The sequence below is a fragment of the Eleutherodactylus coqui genome, chromosome 13 (genome assembly GCF_035609145.1).
Source record: "Eleutherodactylus coqui strain aEleCoq1 chromosome 13, aEleCoq1.hap1, whole genome shotgun sequence".
NCBI lineage: Eukaryota > Metazoa > Chordata > Amphibia > Anura > Eleutherodactylidae > Eleutherodactylus > Eleutherodactylus coqui.
In genome coordinates this window covers 100191581-100206793 of record NC_089849.1, presented here as the reverse complement: position 1 = coordinate 100206793, position 15213 = coordinate 100191581, and the positions used below count along the sequence as shown (strand labels likewise).

The 15213-nt window shown below is 43.4% G+C and overlaps 1 protein-coding gene across 1 annotated transcript in view; it reads left to right on the top strand.

Annotated features, from left to right (window-relative positions):
* Positions 1-15213, top strand: part of LOC136588591 (myosin-1B) — a 35258-nt gene that overhangs the window by 560 nt on the left and 19485 nt on the right. The window contains exons 2-12 of the mRNA XM_066587941.1: positions 287-323; positions 1622-1875; positions 4984-5127; positions 5484-5640; positions 6212-6239; positions 8355-8463; positions 8585-8677; positions 8965-9028; positions 10184-10282; positions 11631-11734; positions 14147-14285. Of these exons, the coding sequence (XP_066444038.1) occupies positions 1672-1875; positions 4984-5127; positions 5484-5640; positions 6212-6239; positions 8355-8463; positions 8585-8677; positions 8965-9028; positions 10184-10282; positions 11631-11734; positions 14147-14285 (1141 nt within the window). The 5' untranslated portion in view covers positions 287-323; positions 1622-1671. The remainder of the gene's footprint in view (positions 1-286; positions 324-1621; positions 1876-4983; positions 5128-5483; positions 5641-6211; positions 6240-8354; positions 8464-8584; positions 8678-8964; positions 9029-10183; positions 10283-11630; positions 11735-14146; positions 14286-15213) is intronic.

Here is a 15213-nt window from a genome sequence, read left to right as displayed (position 1 = left end):
CAATTTCTTGCCACAGTTTAGGCCATGCCCCTTTTTCAGGTGATTTGGAAAAGGTGGCCGAAAGTGCCTAAAAACACATAGTAAATGTGGTGCAAAGCATGTAAGACGGCCTTTTGGTGCAATTTGCAACCTAAAACTGTCATATTTTGCATAGTAATCCTGCCCCATTGTATCTCTCTAGGAAGCCATTATATACCCTGGGACACATTATATCTCTTGTATATACTGTGGTTACATTGTATCGCCTTTAATTCTATTGCATACTCAGATACATGATATTTTTCAGGACTGTCCAGCCATCTGCCCATCTGAAGCAAATACAGGTAAGATGTAGGATGATTTGGGGTTTCTTCAGGACAAACTGTTGATGGTTGTACAGGTTAGAGGTGTGCGTAAATATACATGACTCTTTGTCTGTGTAATGTAGATGTGTATGTGTGTTGGGTATGGGCTTGGAAATTATTCTTAAACACGTACAAATGGATAGCAGGGATGAAAGAATACTAACAGCTGACACATTCTACACTCGAAAACGCCAGTGGTCTAACTAATCCGGGACTCGCAGACAAAGGGAAGGAATAAAGGGATCTTCTGGATGGAACTTGCATCTGATTTTTTCAGCCATATGTTCCTCTTGCTCTGGACTACAAGATTCATCCTCTTTTCTTTCTGGTTTGGTTACAGTTGTAGTCAATTTTATGTTGACCAGGGGCAACAACATAGAACAGCTCTGTCTGACGATGTGAAGATAGTCTGAAGATAATGGATAAACCATCCATAGATGTTCTAGACAATGTCTTGTATACAAATCTGCTCCGTATTGTTTATTCACAATGCATGGCAACATCTTTATAGGTTAATGCAAGATTTTATTCTTTGCCAAAGAAGTGCAGTCTACTGGACTGGGCCACTGAGGTATTAATGGAAAGGGACTATGCGAAAGTATACTGGAGACCAAGACTGAGTCGCCAAAACATTGGATACCGGGTATTGGAGTAGTAAACCTTTAGGGCAGTATTTTCCAACTTTTTCAGGCTGGCAAAAAAACTTTTACCTCATGGCACCCTATAAGAAATCTTTAAAAACACAAAAATCACTAGAAAACTCTCTCTCAGAGTGGCACCTTTGGTGGGTTCTCATGATACCACTGTACTGCAGCACTATAGTTGGGAATCACTGCTCTAGGGGCTAGGGTCTGCTACAACTGGAGGCCAGAAATATGGACTTTACAGAACTTTCCAACCATTAGTTGAATCACTACCAAAAAGGAAAAAGTTTTATAGTAGACTCGATACAATACAGGGATTGTCCAGAACTAGGAAACAGAGTCTACTTTTTCGTTTTTCAGAAACGGCACCACTGTGGTCATTTGGCTGGGTCTCGTTTGGAGATCAGCCCCATTTAAGTCAATTTGTAATATCAGAGTCAGGTTGTGGACAGGAGAAATGCTGTTTCTGGGAATAAGCAGGCCCGATTTTCTAATCTTGGAAACCTCTTTAACGTCTAATAAATTGTGTTGCTGTGGTCATTAACTAATAAGCTAAATGTTAATCCACACCAATTTGTAGAGCAGGAAATGATGTGCTCACACAATCTCCTCTTATTTTAATTCTTTATTCAGGCATTGAGATACCTCCGTTACCATTAAACGGTCTCCCGTGAACCGCAACCATGAGTTCGGATGCGGAGATGGCGGTTTTTGGGGTCGCTGCTCACTTTCTCAGGAAATCTGAGAAGGAGCGGATTGAGGCTCAGAACAAACCGTTCGATGCAAAGACATCTATGTTTGTGGTGGATGCCAAGGAATCCTATGTGAAAGGAACATTAGTCAGCAAGGAAGGGGGGAAGGCTAATGTAAAAACAGAGGCTGGACAGGTAAGCATGGGAAAATCAGATGGATGGGAAATCATAGCAAAGTATCCCACACTGACACCTGGGGTAGAGAGTAATAACACACTGACACCTGGGGTACAGACTGAAACCTGGGGTACAGGATAATAACACACTGACACCTGGGGTACAGGGTAATAGCACACTGTCACCTGGGGTTCAGGGTAATAACACACTGACACCCGAGGTACAGGGTAATAACACACTGACACCTGGGGGGCAGGGTAATAACACACTGACACCTGGGGTACAGACTGAAACCTGGGGTACAGGATAATAACACACTGACACCTGGGGTACAGGGTAATAGCACACTGTCACCTGGGGTTCAGGGTAATAACACACTGACACCTGAGGTACAGGGTAATAACACACTGACACCTGGGGGGCAGGGTAATAACACACTGACACCTGGGGGGCAGGGTAATAACACACTGACACCTGGGGGACAGGGTAATAACACACTGACACCTGGGGGACAGGGTAATAACACACTGACACCTGAGGTACAGGGTAATAACACACTGACACCTGGGGTACAGGTTAAGAACACACTGACACCTGGGGTAAAGACTGAAACCTGGGGTCCAGGGTAATAACACACTGACACCTGGGGTCCAGGGTAATAACACACTGACACCTGGGGGGCAGGGTAATAACACACTGACACCTGGGGGGCAGGGTAATAACACACTGACACCTGAGGTACAGGGTAATAACACACTGACACCTGGGGTACAGGTTAAGAACACACTGACACCTGGGGTACAGACTGAAACCTGGGGTACAGGATAATAACACACTGACACCTGGGGTACAGGGTAATAATACACTGACACCTGGGGTACAGGGTAATAACACACTGACACCTGGGGGGCAGGGTAATAACACACTGACACCTGGGGGACAGGGTAATAACACACTGACACCTGAGGTACAGGGTAATAACACACTGACACCTGGGGTACAGGTTAAGAACACACTGACACCTGGGGTAAAGACTGAAACCTGGGGTCCAGGGTAATAACACACTGACACCTGGGGTCCAGGGTAATAACACACTGACACCTGGGGGGCAGGGTAATAGCACACTGTCACCTGGGGTTCAGGCTAATAACACACTGACACCTGAGGTACAGGGTAATAACACACTGACACCTGGGGTCCAGGGTAATAACACACTGACACCTGGGGGGCAGGGTAATAACACACTGACACCTGGGGGGCAGGGTAATAACACACTGACACCTGGGGGGCAGGGTAATAGCACACTGTCACCTGGGGTTCAGGCTAATAACACACTGACACCTGAGGTACAGGGTAATAACACACTGACACCTGGGGTCCAGGGTAATAACACACTGACACCTGGGGGGCAGGGTAATAACACACTGACACCTGGGGTACAGGTTAAGAACACACTGACACCTGGGGTACAGACTGAAACCTGGGGTACAGGATAATAACACACTGACACCTGGGGTACAGGGTAATAATACACTGACACCTGGGGTACAGGGTAATAACACACCGACACCTGGGGCACAGGGTAATAACACACTGACACCTGGGGTACAGGGTAATAACACACTGACACCTGAGGTACAGGGTAATAACACACTGACACCTGGGGTACAGGGTAATAACACACTGACACCTGGGGTAGAGGGTAATAACACACTGACACCCGGGGTAGAGGGTAATAACACACTGACCCCTGGAGTACAGGGTAATAACACACTGACACCTGGGGTACAGGGTAATAACACACTGACACCTGGGGTAGAGGGTAATAACACACTGACACCCGGGGTAGAGGGTAATAACACACTGACACCTGGGGTACAGGGTAATAATACACTGACACCTGGGGTACAGGGTAATAACACACCGACACCTGGGGCACAGGGTAATAACACACTGACACCTGGGGTACAGGGTAATAACACACTGACACCTGGGGTACAGGGTAATAACACATTGACACCTTGGGTACAGGGTAATAACACATTGACGCCTGGGGTACAGGGTAATAACACACTGACACCTGGGGTAGAAGGTAATAACACGCTGACACCTGGGGTACAGGGTAATAACACACTGACACCTGGGGCACAGGGTAATAACACACTGACACCTGGGGTACAGGGTAATAACACACTGACACCTGAGGTACAGGGTAATAACACACTGACACCTGGGGCACAGGGTAATAACACACTGACACCTGGGGCACAGGGTAATAACATGCTGACACCTGGAATACAGGGTAATAACACACTGACACCTGGGGCACAGGGTAATAACACGCTGACACCTGGGATACAGGGTAGTAACACACTGACACCTGCGAGAGCAGGACGAAGATACACTAACACTTGTGATACACGGTAATCCCATAGTGACACTTGGGTTAGGATATGCAAAGTCCCACCAGCAGCACAGAGGTAATCCCACTTCAGGGTCAGGCTGTTAAATGCAAACGCCAGACAGGAGCCCAAACCAGACGGGTTCCAAACGATATATCCAACAAAAGAAGTGACTGGCAGCATAGGCGGATGTAAATGACAAGAAGACTTTTTTATTGCCCCATCACAATAACAGCGACATTTCGGCTGTGATGGCCTTCCTCAAGCTTGAGGAAGGCCATCATGGCCAAAACGTTGCTGTTATTGTGATGGGGCAATAAAAAAGTCTTCTTGTCATTTACATCCGCCTATACTGCCAGTCACTTCTTTACTTGGGTTAGGATAATGATACACTGACACTTGGGATACTTGGTGATTGCATACTGACACTTGGGGTACTTGGTGATTGCATACTGACACTTGGGGTACTTGATAATTGCATACTGACACTTGGGGTACTTGGTGATTGCATACTGACACTTGGGATGGGATAATGATACACTGACACTTGGGGTACTTGGTGATTGCATACTGACACTTGGGATACTTGGTGATTGCATACTGACACTTGGGATGGGATAATGATACACTGACACTTGGGTAAAAGGGTAATGACACATCAACACTTGAGGCATGGGGTAATGACACACTGCCAATATATAACTACTTTAAATGTTGTCCTCAGAGTGTAACCGTAAAAGATGACCAAATCTTCCCCATGAACCCTCCAAAGTACGATAAGATTGAAGACATGGCAATGATGACCCACTTGAATGAGCCAGCCGTCCTGTATAACCTCAAAGAGCGTTATGCAGCCTGGATGATTTACGTAAGTGTGCTACTCCTTGAGAACTAGAAGAACATTGAGTAGAATGGGATTAGATTCTTTCCTCCCAGAAACCTACATTTGTTGAGCTTAACTATTTTATCAACAAGTGTAACCCCAACAGTCCACTATTCCTTTTGTTATGGCCACACATGTGACTAAGAAAAACACTTGGTTTCTACAAGATCTCGGTCTATTGACTGAAACAGTGTGTTCCTTAGTGATCACTTTCGAACTCCCAAATAATTTCATGGCAGGGTCCATGTTGGGTAGCCCATTATGTGATTGGCATTGCCTCTTAATACTTTTTCCCTTTATTTTACCTTCCAACAAACATTATTATTTCTGTTTGCCCAAAGACATATTCAGGTCTATTCTGTGTCACCGTGAACCCCTACAAGTGGCTGCCTGTGTACAACCCAGAGGTCGTAGCCGGATACAGAGGCAAGAAGCGTCAGGAGGCTCCACCACACATCTTCTCCATCTCTGATAACGCCTATCAGTTCATGTTGACTGGTGAGTCAATCAGATTGCTTAAAATTAGAAATGAGCGAGCACGCTCCGTTAAGGCAGTTACTCGAGTGAGCATCGCTCTTCTCGAGTAACTGCATACTGGTCCGAGCAGTTTTAGGGGGGATGGCGGCTGGAAGGAGCGGGCATTAGCAGGGGGGGGGGGAGAGTGAGAGAGATCTCTCTCCCGCCCCCCCGAATCAATGTTATGGACCAGCTACTCAATAATAAGTGAAGTGTCAATATTATGGACCAGCTACTCAATAATAAGTGAAGAATCAATGGGGCAGATGTAGAAAGGGTTGGGTAGGGCTGGAAATCAAGCATCAGAATATTTGGATTACAACAGATGATCCAATCATTCTGCTGGATGAGAGGATCCTTCCATTTTTCAGAGGTCGATAACCCAGTTAGACGTTTATTCTCAAACCAAAAGGTTAGACCCCATTATGACTCAAACAACTTATGTTTTAGACCAAATACAGTAACAAGACCCTTAGGTCGCATGCCATGTGACCAATCCTAGGAGTTTATATTTTCATCAATGATTAAAAAGTTGCCTCTTCTTTCTCCACAGATCGTGAAAATCAGTCTATCCTGATCACGTAAGTATTATTTCTACATTGTATTGATTACTTGAACTTTTTAAAAATCCCATTTCTTCATCTTCTGCTGTGTCCCCATGATAACACATAGCAGAGTTCGGGAACAGAAAGTGTTATCATAGAGACACTAAGTTTAATTGTCAGCAGTTCGATCTAATTTTCTTACCCGAGCTACAAAATTTTGTAGAGTTAGTCCAATCTGCAGTGCATACAATTGGTTCCTTCAGGTCACATGTTTTTCGACCTTTGATTGATTGATTAAAGGAGATGTCCCGCGCCGAAACGGGTTTTTTTTTTTTTAAACCCCCCCCCCGTTCGGCGCGAGACAACCCCGATGCAGGGGTTAAAAAAACCACCCGCACAGCGCTTACCTGAATCCCGGCGGTCCGGTGACTTCAATACTTACCGCTGAAGATGGCCGCCGGGATCCTCTATCTTCGTGGACCGCAGCTCTTCTGTGCGGTCCACTGCCGATTCCAGCCTCCTGATTGGCTGGAATCGGCACGTGACGGGGCGGAGCTACACGGAGCTACACGGAGCCCCATAGAGAACAGCAGAAGACCCGGACTGCGCAAGCGCGGCTAATTTGGCCATCGGAGGCCAAAAATTAGTCGGCACCATGGAGACGAGGACGCTAGCAACGGAGCAGGTAAGTAAAAAACTTTTTATAACTTCTGTATGGCTCATAATTAATGCACAATGTATATTACAAAGTGCATTATTATGGCCATACAGAAGTGTATAACCCCACTTGCTGCCTCGGGACATCTCCTTTAAATGTAACTTTAGTTCATTCATAAAAAACAGTCTCATTTGTGGCGCACTCACAGAATGTAGATGCATCTGGTTATAATGATGTTGTGTTTAATAGATCATGATTGGTCAGATTGTTAAAGTATGTCAGTGTTCAGACATGTTTAGGTGTGAGTACGAGCAATACTGTTTGAAACGTGTAAGCTGTCTTCTGAACATCAGTCTTTCACTTACGTCACAATGAGGCGGGTTTCATGTTATTTTTGTGAAACCAGAGTTGGTTGCTTTTTCCATACAGAAAACTGCTTGGGGACAGAAAGCAGGACAGAGCTTGGTCAGCATCACAGGAACACCATAGCACCAATATATGAGACGGAGACCTCTTTAGTCTCCAGTGTAATAGACTGACGGAAAGAAACTATGTCCAACAGAGACTAGAGAGGAGGAGGACTGAAGCTTTAAATGTTCAGTGCCGGATTTTATACAAACATTTTCTGGACTAGAAAAAGTAAAACTGGATTCTGATTGTTGGAAAACTTTGTGTCCCTATGATAATACTGAAATACTACAGCATAGGGCATATTTTAATTAGTTTTTTTTTTAAATCATAAAACTCATTAATAGATCTTTACTATAGATCCTTAAATGTCTGAAATTACCCGACTCATATACTATATACAGATGTGTCCTTCCTTAAAGGGCTTCTCCATTAAGTAGAAACCCCTTTTCAATAGACCCTCTGTGTAAAAATAATAAACCTCCTCCATGGCCGCTAGGTTCCAGTGCCATAGTCCACTGCAGTACTAGTGATTCTTGTGACAGATTATGTCACAGGAAATCAGGTGACTGCTGCAGCCAATGAGAGGCAGCATCACCACTGTCCATTCTCCTGGCATTGGAGCTCACATTCTGAGCCATGATGCCAGGAGATCAAGAACGTGATGCCACAGCCTCTCATTGGCTGGAGCGTTGCGGGATTTCCTGTGACATCATCTGTCACAACAAGCTGCAGGACCGCAGTGGACTGCAGCGCTGCATCCCAGCAGCTGTGTTGGGGTAAGCTCTGGCTGGCCCATTCCAAAACTGATCTTTTGGTGAAGCCATTCTCTTGGTGATTTGGCGGTCTGCTTTGGTCGTTGTCAGCTGAAAGGTGAAATTCCTCTTCATCTGCAGCTTTTTAAAAACTGTAAATGTTTAAATTATATGTTTTTACTGCAATGTGCGAAATCATATTGGATTAATATAATGACAAACTGTATAAGTTAGAAGCAGTTCAAGAAAAGTTAAGGCGGACATAGCTGTATACCAAATTCTCAAGTCTGTGATATTAAATAACCAGTTTATTTCATTTTTTACCCCCAGTGGAGAATCCGGTGCCGGGAAGACTGTGAACACGAAACGTGTCATCCAGTACTTTGCAACAATTGCAACAGTTGCTGACAAGAAAAAAGATGAGGCTAGCAAGAATAAGGTCTGCCTATCTCTCGATCTGTCTGTCTGTCATCTCTTCTAAGCACCTTCATCGGAATCGCCTATAGTATCAATCCTCACATGACCGCTAATATGTCACTTCTGTGCTTTCCTTATCACAGGGGACTCTGGAGGATCAGATTATCCAGGCCAATCCATTGCTAGAAGCCTTTGGTAATGCCAAAACCGTCAGGAATGACAACTCCTCCCGTTTTGTAAGTTAGGATCTCTCCAATTATATTACAGATATTGATAGTGATTTGATAAAAATGAGATACTGATATTTAATATCATATGATACTTCATATATAAAGTCACCAGAAATCAGCAGTGAACATAACCCAAAAATATAATTTTTAGGATCTTGAGAAAGTAACTAGATAATCACCCAGAATGTAATGTTGACTGCTAATAATAAAAAACAATTATCATTCCACATCTTTATTTTTTCCCAACCTACTCACTACTGTGATGATTGATTACTTCCCTCACTCCATTTTAGGGTAAATTCATCAGAATCCATTTTGGTACCACTGGAAAACTGGCTTCAGCAGATATTGAAACATGTAAGTGGAAAATGGGAATTGTTTTTTTTCATGCATTCATAGTAAAATAGTATGTTAGGCTGGAGGGAGACAATGTCCATCCAGTTCAGCCCATTTACCTCCCCCTTTGTTGATCCAGAGGAAGACAGAAAAAAAAATCCATTGAGGCAGTAGCCAATTTAGTCCATTGTGGAAGGGAGGGGAGGGGGGGGGGGGGGGATTCCTTCCCAACTCCATAATGGCAGTCAAAATTATCCGTGGATCAATGTTTTGAAAGTTCCTACCTGACTCCAAGACCCGGAGCAACAACCCACTGGTCACCTAATGTCTATATCCTGTAATATCATAGGGCTCTTGAAAGACGTCTACTGCTCTCTTAAACTCCTCCATTGATTTTGCCATCACCATGTCCTCAGGCAGAGAGTTCCACAGTCTCACTGCTCTTACAGTAAAGAACCCCCTTCTGTTTTGGTGATGAAACCTGCTTTCTTCTAGACATAGAGGATGTCCTCTTGTTACCTTCGCGGTCCTGGGTATAAACAGATCATGGGAGAGATCCTTGTATTGTCCCCTAATGTTTTTATACATAGTTATTTGGTTGCCCCTTAACTGTTTTTTTTTCCAGGGTGAATAATCCCAATTTTGATAGCCTCTCTGGGTATTCCAGTCCTCTCATTTCGTTTTTTAATTTGGTTGCCCTTTGAACCCCCTCCAGTACTGTAACATCTTTCCTGAGCACCGGTGTCCAGAACTATACACAGTATTCCATATGGGGCCTGACGAGTGCCTTATATAGTGGGAGGATAATGTTCTCATCCTTCGTCCCTATACCTCTTTTAATGCACCCCAAGACTTTATTTGCTTTTGCAGCAGCTGACTGGCATTGGTTACTCCAGTTAAATCTACAGTCCACTAGTACCCCCAGGTCTTATTCCATATCACTTTTCCCTAGCAGTACCCCATTTAGTGTATATTGGTGATATAAACAATAAATTGGTAATATGGAAATACAGGAAATTTGAATAAAAAATGTTGTGTGCTCATGAATCTAGTGAAAAAGGCAGAATTGCACAATTGTTTTATTTTCTCTTGTGTAAGAATTACCTTTTCATTTTGAACTCTTTTAAATTGTCTTTCTTATGGTTTTTTTTCATTGTACCATTTTGATGTTGATAGATCTGCTGGAGAAATCTAGAGTGACTTTCCAACTGAAAGCTGAGAGAAGCTACCACATCTTCTACCAGATCATGTCCAACAAAAAGCCTGAGCTGATCGGTGAGAAGTAATACATAGGGTTAAGAATAACATTTTTGAGCCTATTGTGTGTCTGGAAAAGCTTGATATGCGGCTCGTGCAGAGATTGTCACCCAGATTTTTTAGAGACCTGAACTTCAAATTTGCCTAGCTATACAACAATATAGAATGATGGTGAGTAGAGATGAGCGAGCGTACTCGCTAAGGGCAAATACTTGAGTGAGTAGTGCCTTATGCGAGTACCTGCCCGCTCGTCTCAAAAGATTTGGGTGCCGGCGGGGGGGAGCGGTGAGTTGCCAGAGTGAGCAGGGAGGAGCCGGGGGGGGGGGGGGGGGGGGGGAGAGAGAGCATTTTTAATATTTTTCATAATATATATTAAAGCACTACTTTTTTAATTCCTCGGGAACACGGCCATTTTGAATTTTTCACATTGTTGTTTTTTTCTCCCCTCTTTCAAAAATAATAACTTTTTATTTTTGTGGAGCAAGCTGTATTTTTTAATGATACAATTTAACGTACCCTATAATGTAAACTTTTACAAATTTCTAAGAGGAGTGAAATTGAAATAAACACATTTGTACCAATTTGGGGGTTTTGTTTTTATGACGTAAAAGGTGCATCAAAAATGACATATTCACTTTATTCTGTGGGTCAATATGATTATGGCAACACCAAATTTATATAGTTATTTTTAAATTGTACTACTTACAAAAAAAATAAAATATCTTTTTTAAAGAAAAAAAATTACATTTTGTCACCTTCTTCTGACCCCAATATCTTTTATTTTTCCTTTGATGGGTCAGTGTGAGGGTTTGTTTTTGGCGGAACAATCTGTAGTTTCTATTGGTACCATTCTCAGGTACACATGACTTTTTGATAAATTAAAAAAAAAAATTCTTGGAGGTGGGGAGACTAGAAAAAGCGCAATTCTTTCTGTATGTTTTTAAGATGTTCACTATAAAGAATTCCTGGGGACTTTTCACAAACCTCCCAGGCTGCCTTGGAAAATGAACCGCACCTTGCAAACTAATCTTCCGTCGGGTTGGGGGGCCCTTGAGGAGACAAATGTCGTCTCTCCTCCCTGACAGGCCATTTAAATGTCTCTGTCAATACTGAAAGCGGAATCTAAATTGTTAACAGCCAGGATTAGAATGATCTCCGATCCTGGGCACTGCTGTCAAAGACAGCTGAAACCTACCACCAGGGAGCAGGTTCAGCTCCCTAGCCTGTGGCATAAAAATCCTGTACACATCTGGTATGCATATGCCTTGAATGTCACCAAATAGTTAATATACCGTTTAGAAAAAACGTTATCTCATTTATAAACGCACAATTATGTTTCTCACCATATTTTTAAATTTCTCTCCAGAAATGCTTTTGATTACAACAAACCCCTATGACTACCCATTTGTCAGCCAAGGTGAAATTACTGTGGCGAGCATTGATGATACTGAAGAGCTGATGGCCACTGATGTAAGCGTGAAGCTCATTTGTACTATTATAACTCCGCATGTATAGATTGTTTAATATTAGTAATCACAGTAAAAGGGGAGTATTCTTACTGCTCAGGGGCGGATCCAGGGTCCTTTTTCATTAGGGGCGGCGACAAAAAACTTTAGCTATAGCCATGTCTACTGGGGAATGTCAGTCTCAGGACCCCATCCCTCCTGTATGTTAGATGTAAAGAAAAGTTCAAGGGTTTTCAAGGCAGGGATTTGTAGGGTTCATTATGGCAACTGTTACTATTGACCGGGAGAATATATGGGAAAGTTGGGTTAGAGGCAGCTGATTTATTCGGCCCACGTAGATCCTTTGACGTAAGGCTCTAATCACATCTGTGTCAGAGGGTAAGGGCCAATTCAGATGGCCAATTTTCCTGTCTAAGTGCTGTCCCTGTGTTGTCCCTGTGTTGCACTCAGACCTATTAAAGCCAATTAGGCTATTCACAGAAGAGCTTTTCACATGGACTGATGGCTCATGTAGAAAAAAATCGCAGCATGTCCTATTCTGGTCTGATTCACAGACTACAGTGGGAGATGCAATATCCACTGACCTCCGCCATGTGCTGTCCAATGCATGTCAGGCGCAACTTGCACTTGGCTATCTGAATATGCCCTTTGAAAGTGTCTGATGCAGATTTGGCACAAAATCTCTGCCAAAATACTGGGAGGTAAGACAGAAAACAGATAGACCCCATTTTAGTGGAGTCTTGTCAGGTGCCGTTCTTATCTGTCATGTAAAAGATTTGTCCCTGGCTGGCATTCTATTTATCCATCTGTTCTACAAAAGAACAGGAAATAAGAATTTTCCCAATGCAGATGTGAAAAAGTTAACCCCCTTAGCACCCCCATAAGGTAATAGTGCCTGCATAATGTAATAGTGCCCCTTTATGCCCCATAAGGTAATAGTGCCCTCTCCTCCCCTCACCATACTAGTTCGGTGTTCAAGTAGTTTTACTTGTTAAATATACTCCTCCCTTCAACCCTGCTCTGTGTCCAACAGCTTCCTGTGTAACTAGATTTATTCTTTTCTGGGCTCTGTCTCTGTCTTTTGATGTTCTGAGCCAGGAGGAGGATGAGTCATCTCATCACACAGGATGTAGTGTAGCAAGGGGAGGGAGTCAGCGCCCATGGTCTTTCTTACAGGCTGTAGCTATGCATAAGGATCCAGTTTGATCCAAACATATAGACTGGCTTTCATGGGTACGCACTCTTGCTGGTTTTAACTTATGTCATAATTAGAGATGAGCGAGCACCAAAATGCTCGAGTGCTCGTTACTCGAGTCGAACTTTCAGTGATGCTCTAGAGTTCGTTTCGAGTAACGAACCCCATTCAAGTCAATGGGCGACTCGAGCATTTTTGTATATGACTGGTGCTCCGCTAAGGTTTTTATTTGTGAAAATCTTAGCAAATCACCAAAGTCATGTAAAAAACACAGAAATGGATAGGGCAGGCAAGGAGCAACATGCAGGGCTGCATTTCGGGCTCCGAGGTCTCACTATTAAGCCACAATAGTGGCAAGAGTGAGACCCCCCCCACCCCCCACACTGTCAGCATAAAGATCGTTCTCCTCTGCCACAGCTGTAACAGCTGTGGCAGAGAAGAACGATGTTAGCCCATTGAATTCAATGGAGCCGGCAATACAGCCCTTCCCTGAAAATCATCCAAAACTGTGTAAAAATTTAAAAACTATATATACTCACCTTGTCCTGATTGGTGAGGCTGTGACCAATCAGAGGCAGCTCATTCAGCAGGCGGGGATTTTAAATCCCCGGCTGCTGAATACTACACAGAGCAGTTCAGGAGAACTGCCAGCCGGCCGCGGCTGAACTCTGTCTGCCGGGACAAAGTGAGTATATATATTTTTTTAATTTTTACACAGTTTTGGGTAATTTTCAGGGAAGGGCTTATATTTTAAGCCCTTCCCGAAAATTCATCCTGAGATCACCGGCAGCCCATTGCTTTCAATGGAGCCGGCTGTATTGCCGGCTCCATTGAATTCAATGGTCAGTGCTCGTTTAATCGAGACGAGTACCGTGTGGTGCTCATCTCGAGTAACGAGCATCTCGAGCACCCTAATACTCGAACGAGCATCAAGCTCGGATGAGTATGCTCGCTCATCTCTAGTCCTAATGAAGTTCTCTATTTTGGCTAATAGAGGGGGTCTTGAGCAGTAGACCATCGTCTTTGATGTCTATATGACCTAATAGGGCACATAGACAGGGGTCGTCTTCATAAAATAATTGCTTTAAATTCCAGAATGTGTAACTTTTTGAAAACGTTTGTTGCAACAAAAAAAGATGTACGATAGCAACAAGAATAAAAAACACTCTAATTCTGGTCAGACAGACATATTCATGCTGACTATGATTTCTAAATCCACAGAGTGCTATTGATATTCTGGGATTCTCCGCTGATGAAAAGGTCTCCATTTACAAGCTGACAGGTGCTGTAATACACTACGGTAACATGAAGTTCAAGCAGAAGCAAAGAGAGGAGCAGGCCGAGCCTGATGGTACAGAAGGTGAGGACTGAAATGTACCTACTGTAACTATTCAGATGATTTATCAGAATAAGCTACCTTGTGTGGACATGAGGATTAACATTATTTCTGGCCATTATATGACCTCTATCCTGCATTTTTCCCCATTTAACCTCTTTGCAGGCTGCATATCTGATTCTTAATCCTATCAGGAATGGTAGGAGACGTCTGGCTGCTGTTATGTAGCATGTGCTGTGTTCTATAGACTGTACAGAAAAAACTGTAGATCCTGCTCTCTAAATGTCTGTAAGGGCCTGTTCACATCACTGTTTGAGGTTCCATTCAGAACCTGTTGGTAAACTCCAATAAATCATAGGATCAAACAGCGCTGCATGCAGCACCATCTTTTGCTGTAAAATGCCAGATGGCTGGCCATAAACTGAACAGACCATTATACGCATTATAGTCAATGGAATCCGTTTGGTGCCATTTGGTTTCATCATACGCTGATTCCATTCGACCAGTGGGTTCCGCTTTCCTGCTCCTATAACAGGAAACCGGCACCCATAGCACTAGTGTTAACTAGCCCTAACACATACACAGATATATTATCATTATGTAGTATAGTGTACAGCAAGACTGAGCAGTGGAGATGTGATTTCCATTGCTAAAACACAGTAGTGAGTTACTATTTCCTGCAGCCATGTATGTGAGAGTCTCTCCTTCCATTGTCCTCCTGGCATCTGCTCTGTTCTCTGTACATCTCAGTGAGCACCATGACTCATCCTCTTCCTCCACCTCTTTTTCTGCCATTGCTTAGTCTCCTGTCACTCATTTGACTGCAGACAGTGGAGAGCCAGCTTGAAGGAAGGGAGACCCCTAATGGCTAGCACTTTAGAGTGAATTTTCGGCAAAAAAAAGCCCACATAATTTTAGGTAAATAAGGTAAATTGTAGTTTATTTGCTAAAC